General features: G+C 42.5%; 1 protein-coding gene across 1 annotated transcript; it reads left to right on the top strand.

Moving 5' to 3' along the window:
• The first annotated feature begins 1,980 nt into the window (after positions 1-1,980).
• On the top strand, positions 1,981-15,764 carry CHRNA9 (cholinergic receptor nicotinic alpha 9 subunit). The gene is made up of 5 exons (XM_044945959.1): positions 1,981-2,044; positions 2,363-2,508; positions 3,418-3,572; positions 10,714-11,246; positions 14,846-15,764. The coding sequence occupies exons 1-5, from the start codon at positions 1,981-1,983 to the stop codon at positions 15,385-15,387; spliced, it is 1,440 nt and encodes a 479-aa protein (XP_044801894.1). The 3' UTR covers positions 15,388-15,764.
• The last annotated feature ends 358 nt before the right edge of the window (positions 15,765-16,122 follow it).

The following is a 16,122-nucleotide window of genomic DNA, read 5'->3' as shown; positions in this document are numbered from 1 at the left end:
TCACTTATTCCCAGGAGCTGTTCCCAGTGATGGGGCATCAAAGACAGAAGATAGAGCATCTCTCCCCATGAGAAGAAGAGGCCACGTTAGCGTGGGAGCACATTGAGCAGGGGTGGGTGGTCTGGATTCTGTGTCTGGCCAAGTGCTGCTGGAGGCAAGCCACTCGAATCTCTAGACATCAGCTTCCTCTTGTGAAAATGAGGCACTTGACTCCATTTCAAAAGGACCTTCAGCCTCTAAGATTCCAGAGTGGATGGTTTTTTCTAGGAGGGAGGGCTGTGAGTGGGCACCAGGAACTGTGTCATCTGATGAATGAGTCAGACTAAGGGCGTCAGAAAAGTTACATCTTCACGATCAACACAAGGGCACAGGCAATTAAGAAACACACTTAGCTGATGGTTTGAGTGTCTGTTCCATTCGGAGGATATATTCCTGAAGAGGGACAGGGTGACTCATCAGATGGCTGTAACCTGATGAAGTAGAGCTATCCAATTTCCTTGCTCTGATTCCAGGCAACCGAATGATCTTAATTTAGTTTTCCAAGGCAGTTTCCCCAGGCAAGAGAAGGGACAGACTATGACAATTGGAAACTGACATTCTTTTGTGTGAGCAGAATTAGATCACATATGAGAAATGACTGAGGGTATATAATGTAGCATTCAAATGCAAAGCACCATTAGTTATGAATCATTCTTATACATTCTTAGCATTTGAACTTTTTTTTATAAGTGCTAGTAAACCGTGGATGACTTGGTAAATGCAGAAATTCTGTATCTGCAAAGCTGATCAGAGGTGAAAATTACTAATATTTACATGAAAGTGAAAGTCGCTCTGCTGCTACTGCTAAGTCGCTTCAGTCGTGTCCAAATCTGTGCGACCCCATAGACGGTAGCCCACTAGGCTTCCCCGTCCCTGGGATTCTCCAGGCAAGAACACTGGAGTGGGTTGCCATTTCCTTCTCCAGTGCATGAAAGTGAAAAGTGAAAGTGAAGTCGCTCAGTCGTGTCCGACTCTAGCGACCCCATGGACTGCAGCCTACCAGGCTCCTCCGTCCATGGGATTTTCTAGGCAAAAGTACTGGAGTGGGGTGCCATTGCCTTCTCCGAAAGTCACTCAGTTGTGTCCAACTCTTAGCGCTTTACAATTTACAAACTGTTTCTACATACAATACCCCAGTAACTCTGGGAGAGAGGGATTATTCTCCCTGTCTCTAGTTCAGGAAAGCTGTGTATAATGAGGGAGGGTTTGGACTAGCAGTCAAACCTAGGTCGTCTACTGCTAGTCCAAATCACAGGGATGCTGCAGCTTCCGAAGGAAGCTAATGCTCTGTTCCCATCCACTGGTGCCCCCCACCCACCTACGCGCACGCATGCGCACATGCAGACTCAGGCAACAGTGTACAAGGTCCATGGTCAGTGGGACAACTGAAGGAATGATGAGAAGCAGAGGCAGAGAAGAAACCCAAAGATCATGAAACTGCTTCTCTTTCCCTCTTCAAAAGGCACTCAAAGCGCATAGGGCCTTTCTGGATGGGCTACCCTATGGATGGGTCAGTTCAGCTTTTCTTAGACCCGGAACTCAGACTGAATCTACTCACTGCAGGTGTAGAAAATGCCTGGTCTGGATAGGTGGAATCTCAGGTGTGTTGGGCTCCCACCTCTCTTCCTTTGAAAGATTGGTCTGGATATTCCTAGTGAAGGTAGCTGGGGATTCTCAACTGGGGCAGCTCCCCCAGGGCAGCACCGCCTGACCTAACCCACCTGGGGCTCCTGGCATCTTACCTGCTGGAGCTGCTAGTCTCAGATTACTGATGGGGAGGGGACCTGGCAAGCTCGCTTTGTGTCTGGCAAGCCTGAGCTCCCCATCTGCTGTGCAGATACAGAAACAGAGCGGCAGCTGTGTGCCCAGACCCTTCCCACTGCTGGAGAAGTGGAAGACTGCAGTGCCTAGCTGGGGACTTATAGAGACTTAGGTAAAAAGATGAACTGGCCCCATTCCTGCATCTCCTTTTGCTGGATTTACTTTGCTGCCTCCAGACTGAGAGGTAAGAGGCTGGTGGGTGTGCAACTCTCTTAGCCCAGGGATCACTTCTTTGGTGGAATGTTGGGTGGGCCAGGAAAAGAACAGATGCTCTAACTGTAAGGAAGTATTTCAGCTTCTTACAGTCTCATGCTGATCTTGTAGGGCCTGCCAGAGAAATAACTCCACTTGACCCAGAGCTTGTCCCTAGCTGATGGTAGGTAGGTAGACAGGTAGGATGGTAGGTAGGGATGATAGAACCAATGCTAGTCCTTGGTCTGTTGCTCTTTGCCTTGAAATCTCATAACACTGAAGCTTGATCCAGATCCCACTTTTTGAGCAGCTGTAGAACCAGCAGATGGAAAATATGCTCAGAAGTTGTTCAATGACCTTTTTGAAGACTACTCTAATGCTCTTCGTCCAGTAGAGGATACAGATAAAGTCCTGAACGTCACACTCCAGATTACACTTTCTCAGATTAAGGATATGGTGAGTAACATAGTGTTGACTCTTCTGAATGGTTAGAATGAAACTAACAGTGCTTTCTAAAGAGAATGTCTTACCTGAATTTGACAGAAAATGAGAACAGACAGCTCTGTGTGCAAGCTGGAGGGAGAAGGGAATTCCAGAGGAGGAACACTTTCTACAAAATTAATTGCACTAAATTACCTGAGTCTTTCCATGAACATTAACAGTCTTAGAACATCTCAAGAAAGTTGGTTACACATTACATGTTCCATTTCTATGAAATGTGTAAAGTCAGCAAAACCATAAAGACAGAAAGAGGAGTTAGGTTGCCAGGAGCTGTGAGAATGATGAGTAAATAGTGATTTACTGCTTGATTGTCATATGATTTCTCTTTGGGAATGACAAAATGTTCTGGAAGCAGAGAATGGGGATGGTTGCATGACATTGTGAATAAACTGGAAACCGCTGAATTGCACACTTTAAATAGTTAAAGTGGTGAGTTTCATGCAATATGAATTTTATCCTAATTTTTAAAAGATGTTTTAAGATGACATACATTAATGCTCATATGTGTTTAGTTACACAAAGTTATGAAACTTCAAAATCTTTTCTTCTGTACATTGTTGATGTTTGTTGGCTTTTTCATAAAAAAAATAATTCATCAGTTGATCAATTTTCAGAGAAATTTGAGCAGTTGACCCATGCATGATGATTTAAATATTTGTCCACTTGATGTTTCAAACACTAATCAAGCAGGAAAAATATAACCTTGGCAGTCAATCAAGGGGATAGATTTGAAAAAACTCTCGCTTACTTATTGGAAATAGATTAGCGCTCTTGGAATTCCTGCTTTGAAGACAGCTGTTTTACAGACAAAATGTGTTTGGTTGAGGTGTCTACTGGACAGTTATATCTGGGTTAATTGTGCAGGATGAGAGAAACCAAATTCTAACTGCCTATTTGTGGATCCGCCAAATCTGGCATGATGCGTATCTCACATGGGATCGAGACCAATATGATGGACTGGACTCCATCAGGATCCCCAGCGACCTGGTGTGGAGACCGGATATTGTCCTATATAACAAGTAAGTGCAAGTCAGTAGCTTCTCAGGAATGAACTTGTTGATTAGGCAGAACGTAAACATAATGCGGCCTCCCTGCTGGCTCAGTTGGTAAAGAATCCATCTGTAATGCAGGAGACCCAGGTTTAATCCCTGGGTAGGAAAGATCCCCTGGAGAAGGAAATGGCAATCCACTCCAGTATTCATGCCTGGAAGATCCCGTGGACCGAGGAGCCTGGCAGGCTACAGTCCCTGGGGTCACTAAGAGTCCGACATGATTTTAGCAAGTAAACCACCATCAACCACCACCACCACCAAACATAATGGAAGAGGAAAGTTTGAAACATGCATGAAGTTAAGTCAATTCATGTTCCTAGATCTTGAACTGATAGTTAGAAAACCTCAGATAATAAAATAATAATGGTCATAAAAATCTTAGAGCTACAGTCTCCCTTTCAGGTGAGAAACTGTATTGGAAGTCCTGTTAGTTTTCTAGGGCTACTGTAGCAAAGTATTACAAGCTGGGTGGCTTACACGACAGGAACTGATGTCTCACAGGGCTGGAGGCTAGAAGTATAAGCTAAAGGTATTGGCAAGGTTGGTTCCTTCTGAGGCCGTGAGGAAAATCTGTTCCCTGTCTCCGCCCTAGATTCTTGGGTGGTTGCTGGCCATCTCTGGTCTCTTGACTTGTACAAGCATCACCCCAATCTCTGCCTTCTTCTTCACATGGCATCGTGTTCCCTGTGTCCATATTTCCCCTTGCATTGAAGACACCAGTCATGTTGAATTAGATGTTCACCCTACACCAATATGACCTCGTCTTTTTTTAAAAATTAAAGATAATTTTATTGTGCTTTTCTTAACACACAAAAATTACAGACTTACTGTTTAAAAAAGATAAAGTTGTCTAAATTAAGGCACTAAAACAGAAGTAAAAATTACTCATAATCCCACAGAATATGACCTCTTCTTTTAAATACATTTAACTACTAATTACAGCTGCAATGATTGTTCCAAATAAGGTCGCATTCTGAGGTGCCAGGGGCTAGGATTCAACACATGAACTTTTTGCAGATGTAATTCAGCCCATGACGGTGGTGCTTCCTTGTCGATGATCATGTATGGAAAATACATGATACTGTTAAGATTAAGGGGCTTCCCAGGCGGTGCAGTGGTAAATCTGCCTGCCAATGCAGGAGATGCAAGAGACAGGGGTTCAATTCCTGGCTTGGGAAGTTCCCCTAGAGTAGGAAATGGCAACCCCCTCCAGTACTCTTGCCTGGAAAATTCCACGGACAGAGGAGCCTGGCGGGCTACAGTCCATGGGGTCACAAAGTGTCAGGCACAACTGAGCTACTGAGTACATTAAGATTTAATCAGAATGGACCAGCTAAAAGCTGGCCTATGGATTTTGGACTTTGTATAGCGTGGAAGATGAACTGGACCATAAGATCACCAGTTGGCCTTTTCCTGGTCTGAGAGCAAGGGATCTTAGTGAGTGGGCAGGTAAGGCTTCAGTTTCTAAAATTGTAAAGTGGGCATGAATCACCTGAGGAGCCTGCTAAAATACAGATTCTCATTCAGTAGGTCTGGGGTTGAGTTGGTCGTTCTGCATCTCTCTGAGCTCCAGATGGTAGTGCTGCTAGCCCATGGACCACACTTTGAGAATGAACCAGATCACTCTGTCACAACTCAGGCTCAGCTGCTCCACCTGTTGTCAAAGGGGCTCTCTCTCTTTTTATCCTGGAACTCAAGTCTCTCAGAGTTAGGAAAATTCCTCTTTGAGCAGAGCGAGATGAATGAGGAGCAACTTGGACAGGGGGACTCTCCTGGGGACTCAGCCTTCTGTTGGGCGTGAGTTTCCCTTCAGGATGCCACACTGGTTGGTTGCAGCCTGGATTTTAGTTTCAGTCCCTACTCAGCTTGTCCAAGGGTCACAACCTTGTGAATCATACCTCTGATCCTGCTGACTATTCCCCACTCTGAGTGGCCAGAGGTATCTTCTGTATGCCTTCCTAAGCAAGGTAACATCCAAGTGCTAAGTCTCTTTCAGTCATGTCTGACTCTTTGCGACCCCATGGGCTGTAGCCCACCAGGTTCCTCTGTCCATGGGATTCTCCAGGCAAGAATATGGGAGTGGGTTGCCATTTCCTTCTCCAAGTACTGGTGCTTTATTACCATGGTTCACACCCTGCCCCCGCCTCTCCTCCCCAGCACACACACAAATACACACATGTATAAGGCAAGAGAATGGGCCAGGATGTCCATCACCTCCTCCTGGAGAATAATCAGAGGATATACTTTACATAGAACACTTAGAGCATTCTGTAAGTTCAGAATTCTCCCTGAAAAAAACAGAATGCTGGTTCTCCTTTTCCTCTTGCTTTGATTGACTGAAGCAGTGACCAGCTCTTATTGAAAGTCTTCTTTGTGAGCTGGCATGGTGACCTAAGTTAAGCCTGCCCCAGACCTCCTTTATCAGAGAAGCCAGTTAATCACTAATGAGCTCACACAAACCTGTGGTGGCTTTGGTAAATTTTGTCCCCATTCTCCATCCTTCCCCTCCCTGCCCAGATCACTGGCCTCCTTGAGATGTGTGAGTTCTGGTCCCCACACAGACCTTTCCCACTATACTGCTTCATCAATTTTTTTCTGTTCGTCTGGGTTAACTCTTTAGTCTTCTTTGCTCTCCTCTTATGGACAGTTCTGTTTTGAATCCTCTTTTCTCCTGTGTATTCTCCTTCTCAGTAACATCAGAGTTTTACTATCAATATTTAGAGGAAACCCTAAATGTAGCTGTGATTGGATGTCATTTGCATCCCTTTGAGCAGCTGAAATGAGAATGGAAGAGAGTTAGAGTATCAGGCAAAGGAGGGTCTCCAGTGATAGCTGTTGCCCTGACCCTGGTCCTTCTAGCTGAATCCCTGGACCTGTAGAATCTTCTGATGCCGGATATAATATCAGTACTTCTCAGAAACCAGTACCAAACCTTGTAGACCCCAGAATGGGCTTCCTGAGTGGTGGTAGGGAGAATAAAGAGGGGTGTAAGACAAGTGATGCAGTCATGTGTGATAAACATAGTTTGGGCAGGAAGATGCTGAACATCTAGATTCACCATTGGTGCCTGAGTCCATGGGTTAGATTATCTGGGGAGTGAGTGAGCAGGATGGTGATGTGCCTGGAAGCTATTTCATGTGAGGAGCAGTCAAATTGATTGATGCTTAGTTAGAAAGAGAGAGGTCCTTAGGAAGACTTGATGGCTATCATAGGCAATCAGAGAGAAAATAAGGTGGAGGGAAAAGAGGAAATTCCTCCAGAGGACAAAACCCAAAACAACGAGTAGAAGTTAAAGGGTTTTAAAAATTGCATTTTAATTCAATTAAAAGAAAAACTAATAATTTGAATAATGAGTTTTCCTAAGAGGTAGTGAGCTCTATAACAATATAATGACCCAAGAAGATATTGGCTATTAGCAGTTCAGTAAAGGAATAAATAAATTGAGGCTCGAAGTTCTGGTGGGGTTGTTTAGTATAGGTCTGTGGCCAATATAATGGTTGGTGTAAGAGACTGCAAGGATTCCTGACATTTTTAAACTAGGTAAAGAGTGGATTGCAGAAATTTCAGATGTGTGTTTATTATGAGATAGTTTTAATGGTTGGATTTTAATGAACAGGTTTAACACTTGGATTTTAGACCTAATGAGAAATTAGGTACCCTGCTGAAATCAGAAGATTTGTCTATAATTTAGCTTTAAGTTCTGCTTACGTAGCTTAGATGAAAGAAAGCGTAGGAAAACTTTCAGATGAGATTGGATATACATATGTCAAATTTGTTCAAATTTTACACTTTAAATGTATGGAGTTTATTGTATGCCAATCAATAAAACTCTTTAAAAAGAAAAAAAAAAGATGAGATTGGTAGTAAAGGAGGGAGAAGAGGAACAGGTTTGGAGAAAAAGGTATGGATTTATTGTGAGACCTGTTCAGTTTGGAAGACCAAAGGAACATTCGCACGGAGACAGCCAACAAAGAGATTGCAACGGCCAGTTTAAAGCCTGGAAAGAAGGTCAGGGATAGAGCTATCAAAAGCCCTTTAAGCCCTTATAGAACTGCTCAAGGAGATCTGGAAGCATTGGTGGGCCATAGAAAACCATTGCACGTGCTGAGCTGTAAAATAATGTGATCAGAGAAACCAGGGAAATAAAACAAAGTACTGGTCATGAAGCAATTAATAGTAATGTCTTCAAACTCCTCCTGAGTAGCTGGAGTGATGTTTTCAGACAGTGGACTCCTTTACCCTCTGGCTTCTGGTTGGCCCAATGAGAAACATTGTGAGCAGTTGGAGGGAGAAAAGAGAGTAAAGTTGGGGCATGTATTCCCTTGCTCCCTTCCTAGAGTTATTATCTTTGGCTGGCTGTGTCCTTTGACAGAAGGCATGTCTTCTATGGGAGAAGGAAATGGCATCCCACTCCAGTGTTCTTGCCTGGAGAATCCCAGGGACAGAGGAGCCTGGTGGGCTGCTGTCTATGGGGTCGCACAGAGTCAGACACGACTGACGTGATTTAGCAGCAGCAGCAGCAGCAGCATGTCTCCTATCGTGGTGACCCTCTTTGGCCACTCTTCCCTCCAGGTATTGGTAATTGCACCTTCCCTTCATTTCTTCAGGCCCAGGAATGGTAATAACTGTGCTGTTACTAGTCCTAGAGTGGTTGCCCTATACTTATCTTAGTAGAGTCCTTTTATTAAATCCTCCTCAAGCTATCTAATTTGAATGTGCCATCCATTTCCTGCAAGGACCATGACTAATAGAATCATTCTAGTTCCAAATATATTCTCTCTGACTCCCAGATCTCTTGTACCAAGGCAGGATAGGTGAGTGATGCTCCAGTTCTCAATTATTGGATAGCTAATTATGTATACTTTTTATTTTTACAAAGGGTAGGTTCTGGCATTTTCAAAAATGCCATTTTGTTGTCTTCACAAGACCCACATTAAAGATCCCCTCTTTAGACCTGCATTAAAAATTGAGCGCCACAATTCAGCTGCAATGCTTTGATTAGAGTGGACACAATCAGACCATTGCATTGTGGTACCTAAAGGTTAATAAGTAGGAAAAAACTTGTAAAACATGTCAGTTCTTAGATCTAATACATCATCTTCTAGCAATTTAACCTAAGGAAAGAGTCAGTGGATAAATGCAACAGTTTGACGACGGGGATGTTCACTGTTGCATTGTTTGTAAATGTAAAAAATAGAAACAACCATAATGCTGAACATCAGTGAGCTGGTTAAATTACTATGGCACATCTATAAAAAGGAGTATAATTGCATATCATTTAACCGTGAAAATAATGTTGCAGAAGATTATGGACCAATGACCACCTACATTTTAAAATTGTCTCAGTCTTGTTTTTGGTAAACTAACTTTTTTATTTCAAGATAATTTTACAGAAGAGTTGGAAAGATGGTACAGAGTTCCTGTATACCTTTCACACAGTTTTCCTTAACATCATGTCTTACATAACCACAGTACATATGCCAAAACGAATATAATACATTAGTGGTGCTATTGGTAAAGAATCTGCCTGTCAGTGCAGGAGACACAAGAGATGCAGGCTTGATCTCTGGGTCAGGAAGATCCCCTGTTGTAAGAAATGGCAACCCACTCCAGTATTCTTGACTGGAGAATTCCATGGGCAGAGGAGCCTGGTGGATTACAATCCATGGGGCCACAAAGAGTTGGACACGACAGAACGACTGAGCACACAACTAAACAACAGGTTTTATTTGGACCTCACCAGCTTTTCCACTAATGTCCTGTTTTCTGTTTCAGGATCTAATCCAGCATATCACATTACATTTATCCATAATATAGTTTATAGGGAAAAAATTGTAAGGAACAATCAGAAAAATATGCATTAAATATTAACAGAAACGTATCAGTTAAGGCTGAAAGCATTGAAAACTGACTTTGTCTACCTTGTCAAAAAAGGAATTTGTAGGAAGGATATGCTCAGCTCACTGAATTAAAGGAGAAAAGTCATTGATAAGGCCTTGGAAAGAACAGACTAGGACTACTCCATAGTTCAAGACAAGGGGCTATTGAATTTTTTTAAAAATTTTAAGTAATTGATTTTTCTAGGAATCCATCATCAGATTGACTCTTTTTGGTCTTTGGGTCACTCTGCTTAATATTTAAACTCCAGGAAGTGTGAATCAGTTGGACCTAGCTCAGGTCACAAGCCAGCCCCTGGCCAGGGGAGCCTAGGGTACCTTGATCATTTCATCTGCCTTACAATGGTGGTGGAGAAAGTCATTCCCCAAAGCGAAATAGAAATTTTGTACCCCCAAAATGCCAGCCATAAATGTTGATAAAGCAAAAACAAGATATATCTAGAATAAATTATTATCTTTTAGATTATAGATGAGTAATTTTTTCCTCTGTGTTTTTCAGATGTTCTACAATAAACATGTAAAATTCTTCCAACAGCAACAAAGAGCTACTTTAATATTCTTGTGCCCAAAGTTAACAAAACCATTTAAGCAGAGCCTGTCTGTCAGATTTTAGCCTCGTTTACTTTTTGTCTGGGTGTTTGAATCATTATACCTGGACCAAGAGAATGGCATTGGGAATGGAGAGGAAGGGATAATAGGCAGAGATGCTTATTTGTTTAATTTTGGTTGCCCTGGGCTGCACGTGGGCTCTCTTCGGTTGCGGTGAGCAGGGTCTACTCTTCGTTGGGGTGCACTGGCTTCTCATTGCGGTGGCTTCTTCTGCTGTGGAGCACGGGCTCTGTGTGCACAGGCTCAGTAGTTGTGGCGCATGGGCTTAGTTGCCTCGCAGCACGTGGGATCTTCCCAGTCCAGGGATTGAACACGTGTCCGCTGCATTGGCAGGTGGATTCTTAACCACTGGACCACTAAGAAAGTCTGGCAGAGGTGCTTTAAAGGAAAAATCCAAGGGAACTTGGCCCTAACTAGTTATAGGAGGTGGAGAAGAAGGGCAAATTAGAGTTGATTTTGGACTTTCAAGCCAGTGTAACAAGAATGGTGGTCCACTGCCAAAGACACTGAAGTGATGGGAAAAGGGCAGTGAGCTGTCTGGGTTAAAGAACTTGGTGAGTTGTCCTGGTAAGCAGCTCTCATTTTCCTCCTCTGACCTCCAGGGCTGACGATGAATCTTCTGAGCCCGTGAACACCAATGTGGTCCTGCGGTATGACGGGCTGATCACCTGGGATGCACCAGCCATCACCAAAAGCTCCTGTGTGGTGGACGTCACCTACTTCCCCTTTGATAATCAGCAGTGCAACCTGACCTTTGGCTCCTGGACCTACAATGGCAATCAGGTGGATATCTTCAATGCCCTGGACAGTGGAGACCTCTCCGACTTCATTGAAGACGTGGAGTGGGAGGTGCACGGCATGCCTGCTGTGAAGAATGTGATCTCCTACGGCTGCTGCTCTGAGCCTTACCCAGATGTGACGTTCACTCTCCTTCTTAAGAGGAGATCCTCCTTCTACATCGTCAACCTCCTCATCCCATGCGTCCTCATATCTTTTCTGGCTCCCTTGAGTTTCTATCTCCCAGCAGCCTCTGGGGAAAAGGTCTCCCTGGGAGTGACCATACTGTTGGCCATGACTGTATTTCAGCTCATGGTGGCAGAGATCATGCCAGCCTCAGAAAACGTCCCTCTGATCGGTGAGTTCAAGTATCTTACACTTTTGAGTCAGCTTTCTGGTGACTGAGGCTGTATCTGTGCCTTTAAACTCATAGCAATTAAGTCAACTACAAACTCAACACAGGCTCATTTAGTGTCTTCAGTTGGCATCTCTGAATGTGGCTGTTCAAGACAAAGCTGGGCTCGAGGTCTCCAGGTTTACCCAAAAGAGGAATGAGAGCTGTGTGGTTTAGAGCAGTGGTCCTTGAAGTATGGTCCCTGGACCCACAGCATCAGCCTCAGTTTGGATATACAAATTGTCAGGGCCCACCCAAGACCTGCTGACTAGGGTGGGGGTAAAGCCTGCAAACTGTTTTCACAAGCTTTCTGGGTGATTCTGATGAGCTTTTTGTTAAAGTCAAAAAACCACTGGCTTTTAGGCTAAGGCCTTGATTTTGAAGTTAAAGAAATCTGCATTTGAACTCTGACTTAACCATTCCTTCCTTGATCAACCTTAAGCAATTTACTTGCTCTTTGAGTCTCTACTTCACCATCTTCAAAATTTGTGTAATTGCTACCTCACTGTGCCATTGTTTAGCACAGAGCCTGGCATATGGTGAGGACTGAACAAACAGTGACTGTTAGTATCTTATCATATCACAAGGGGTTTCTTCTTGGGAAAAATGGTAAACACGATGGAAATGATGAGCTAGATTTTTAAGCCTGCCATCTACCCTTGATAGAATAATTCTCAACCTTTATTGGTTATAATAGGTGTGAGAGAGACTGTTAAAAATGCATGTAACTTGTGGTCCAGTGGTTAAGACTCTGTGCTTCTACTGCAGGGGTGCGGGTTCGATCCCGGGTCAGGAAAGTTCCACCTGCCATGAGGTTCAGCCAAAGGAAAGAAAAAGAAAAAAAAATACAGGTTCTCACAGCAAAAGAGGTTTTTAAAAAGCAGTCTTGGACAAGATTTGGGAATCTGAGGTGATTCTAAAGTAGATCACATTTTCAAACATCTGCAACAATGAAATGTTCCTCCCAGGGCACTGTGGCTGCCGCCACTGCCTTCCTTTTCCTTTACCTCTCTTGCTGTGAGATCCCTCCTAATACCTTTAATACCTACTTCCTGCCACCAAGGTTAACACCCAGATCCACCACCTCTGCCTCAGTGACTTATGTTGTAATAGATGCTTTCAAGAATCAGAAGCTAGATCTAGTTTTTAGTTCTGTAAAGCAATCAGTTGAGGGAAATTTCAGAACACCAAGAGACTTAGTGACCAATATAAAAGAGATATTATACTGCCTTTTCTCTCCTGAATGTAGTATTACCCATCTGAATAACATTCAAATGTTATTACGTTGGTTTCTCTGTTTGGAGATTTCTTCCTTGTTCTGTTTCTCCAAGCAAGCCACACACACACACACACACACACACACACTCGCACTTGACCTCGCACTCATGCACATCTTTTTGAGAAATAGTCACAGAAAGTTCTCTCCTTTCTCATCACCACTAATAAGGAGGAAATGGTGTGTTGGTTCTTTCATTACTTCTCCTAAGGCAGAAATGATTGACAGTGATGACATCCAATCATAACCCTGTTTGAGGCAGGATCAGTAGGCAGATCCTGCTCTCTGCTTTACCAACTAAAGTCAACAGCAAGCTGGCTCAGTTTCTGAAGGAAGATGTCTCAGAACATGACTCATGAATTTTACAAGCATTACTTTTCCTGTGATAATATGAAATGTATCTTTTTAGGAAGGGTACACACAGATCTTTCTTGAGAGTATTTAGTAGTCACAACTTGTTATTTGTAGCACCTATGAAATAGAGTTCCAGTTTTAAGAAATGTATTTACATTTCCTGCATTAAGTATAGCATTTGATCCAGGCTTTTGACCTGTAGCCTTTACAATGTTAAGAAATATTTTATTTTTAGTTTACTCAGAGCTTTTAACAAATAATAAACACATGATGAATATTATCAAATGTATTGTTTTCATCTGTTAAGACAATCATGTGAGTTTTTTCTTTTCCTCCATTAGTGTTGTGAATTACAGTTTTCTGTTGTTGAACTAAATCCTTCTTTATCATGATGAGTTATCAATTAAAGACACCATAGGATTTAGTTAGCCAGTAATTTTTATAGGAGTTTCTCAAATGTATCTATAAATGAAATGGCCTTAAAATTTCCTTTCTTGTTTCTTTTAGAGTCAAGGCTAAATTTATTTCATGAAATGAACCAGTTAGGCAGTATTCCCTCTTTTCTATTTTTGAAACAACTTGCATTAAGATATGAGTTATCTGTTCCTTAAAAATTCAGTGAAACTCACCTGTAAAACCTTTTGGTTCTAGAGCTTTTTGGAAGATGGGTGGGTAGAGGTATTTAATTCCTATTTCTATTCAAGCATTCTTTCTTCTTAGACTAAATTTGACATCTTCTAGATGATAAAGAATCTGCCTGCAATGTGGGAGACCCAGGTTTGATCCCTGGTTTGGGAAGATCTCCTGGAGAAGGAAATGGCAATGCACTCTAGTATTCTTGCCTGGAAAATCCCATGAACAAAAGAGCCTGGAGGGCTACAGTCCCTGGGGTCACGAAGAGTCAGTCATGACTGAGCAACTAACACACATATTTATAGAAATTTCATCTAGGTTTTTGAATGTATTATCATATAGCTATTTGTAATGTTATTTTATTGTTTTCTAAATTTCTATCCTCTTATTTTTTCCATTGCATCCTTTTTCTCTCTCCTACCACTATTCCATGAATGGCCTTATCAAATGTTTATCAGTTGTATAGCTCTTTTCAAATAACTTGTTTTTGTTCATTTTCTAGGTTCTTTGTTCTGTATTTCTGAAATTTGTTAACTTATCTTTATTGTTTCCTTCCTTAATTTTCCTTTTTCATGACTATTTGCTTTTTGCAATCACATATTAAAGACTAATAGAGACACAATATCCCCTTTCTTCGCCAGTAAGAGTGAGATTCCATATTAACAAGGTTTAAAGACAATTCTGGGAACTGACCAAGATCATTCATTGTTTATTTGTTTTGCTGAATGTAGAAGTTTTTCACATAGTGATAGCAAAAATTTACAAACCTTTTAACTCAAGGAAGAGGACAGTGCTGAAAACTTTTCCTGTGTTTTTTCAATTAAGCTTCCCCATAGTCTTGTGAGTTAGATATGAATATTATAGTCATTCTATAGAGAAGAAAGCTGAGGCTTACCAGAATTATATAACTCGCTGTAGGTCACAAGTCTACTGAATGACAGAGATGAGATTTGAACTCAGTTTTATTCAAAAGTCTATATTAGTCACCATTAATGTGTACAACTTCCAGTTGTTTCTTCGTAAGTCAAATATGAAGACAGTTTTCCCCCTTAAATATATATTTATTTATTTGGCTGCTTCGGGTCTTAGCTGTGGCACGTGGGATATTTCATTGCAGCACATGGATTTTCTAATTGAAGTTCGTGAGCTTAGCTTCTTCTCTAAATGTGGGATCTTAGTTCCCCAACCAGGGATAAAAACCACGTCCTGTGCATTGCTAGATGGATTCTTAACTGCTGAACCACGAGCGAAGTCCCTTGAAGACAGTTTTAAGCTAACTTGGTTGCTGTTATTTTCCCAGGCAAATACTACATAGCCACGATGGCCTTGATCACAGCCTCCACTGCCTTAACCATTATGGTGATGAATATCCACTTCTGCGGGGCCGAGGCCCGGCCAGTGCCACCCTGGGCCCGGGTGGTCATCCTGAAATACATGTCCAGGATCTTGTTTGTCTACGATGTGGGTGAGAGCTGCCTTAGCCCCCACCAAGACAGGGAGCGAGACCGTCTTACGAAGGTTTATGACAAACTTCCAGAGCCCCATCTGAAAACATCCAGAAATAAAGACCCTTCCAGAAAGAAGGAAGTGAAGAAACTCTTAAAGAATGACTTGAGGTACCCGGGTGAGAGCCTGGAGGATGGTTACAGCTCCTGTGCACGGTACAGAGTGTTGACGAGGAATATTGAATACATCGCCAAGTGCCTCAAAGACCACACGGCCACCAATTCCAAGGGCAGTGAATGGAAGAAGGTTGCAAAAGTCATAGACCGATTTTTCATGTGGATTTTTTTCATCATGGTCTTTGTGATGACTATTTTGATCATAGCAAGAGCAGATTAGTGAGCATTTGATATGTGGGAATAAATCAATATAAGTCCCCGTGATCTACTCTAATGCTCTTCCAAATCAGAAATATCTATATCCATATTTACACACAGATACACAAATATATATAAATGAGGGGTTATGCTGTCTTTACTTTTTATTTTTAACTTCAGATCAGTACTATAGCTGTCAGTTTAAATTAAGCAGGAGGTTCAAAATTTCAAGGGCAAGACAATGGAGGAAATAGAGAAGGGACACTGCTATATCCTACCAGAGTGGTAGGTGGCTTCTACATCACACAATTATTCTCTCCTTCAGCAGTGCAGTTAACAAAGCATACTGCAGTCTGTTTAAAATTTAAAGCAAAGCCAAAGAAATTGAGTTCCCACTTAGCCCCTACTGCTGCTGCTGCTAAGTTACTTCAGTCGTGTCCGACTCTATGTGACCCCATAGATGGCAGCCCACCAGGCTCCCCCGTCCCTGGGATTCTCCAGGCAAGAACACTGGAGTGGGTTGCCATTTCCTTCTCCAATGCATGAAAGTGAAAAGTGAAAGTGAAGTTGCTCAGTCGTGTCAGACTCTTAGCGACCTCATGGACTGTAGCCCACCAGGCTTCTCCGTCCATGGGATTCTCCAGGCAAGAACACTGGAGTGGGTTGCCATTTCCTTCTCCAATGCATGAAAGTGAAAAGTGAAAGTGAAGTCGCTCAGTCGGGTCCGACCCTCAGCAACCCCATGGACTGCAGCCTA

This window comes from Bubalus bubalis, chromosome 7 (genome assembly GCF_019923935.1).
Source record: "Bubalus bubalis isolate 160015118507 breed Murrah chromosome 7, NDDB_SH_1, whole genome shotgun sequence".
In the NCBI taxonomy this organism is placed as follows: Eukaryota; Metazoa; Chordata; class Mammalia; order Artiodactyla; family Bovidae; genus Bubalus; species Bubalus bubalis.
Note: the sequence above shows the minus strand (reverse complement) of the source record. Positions and strands in the feature narration are given on the sequence as shown.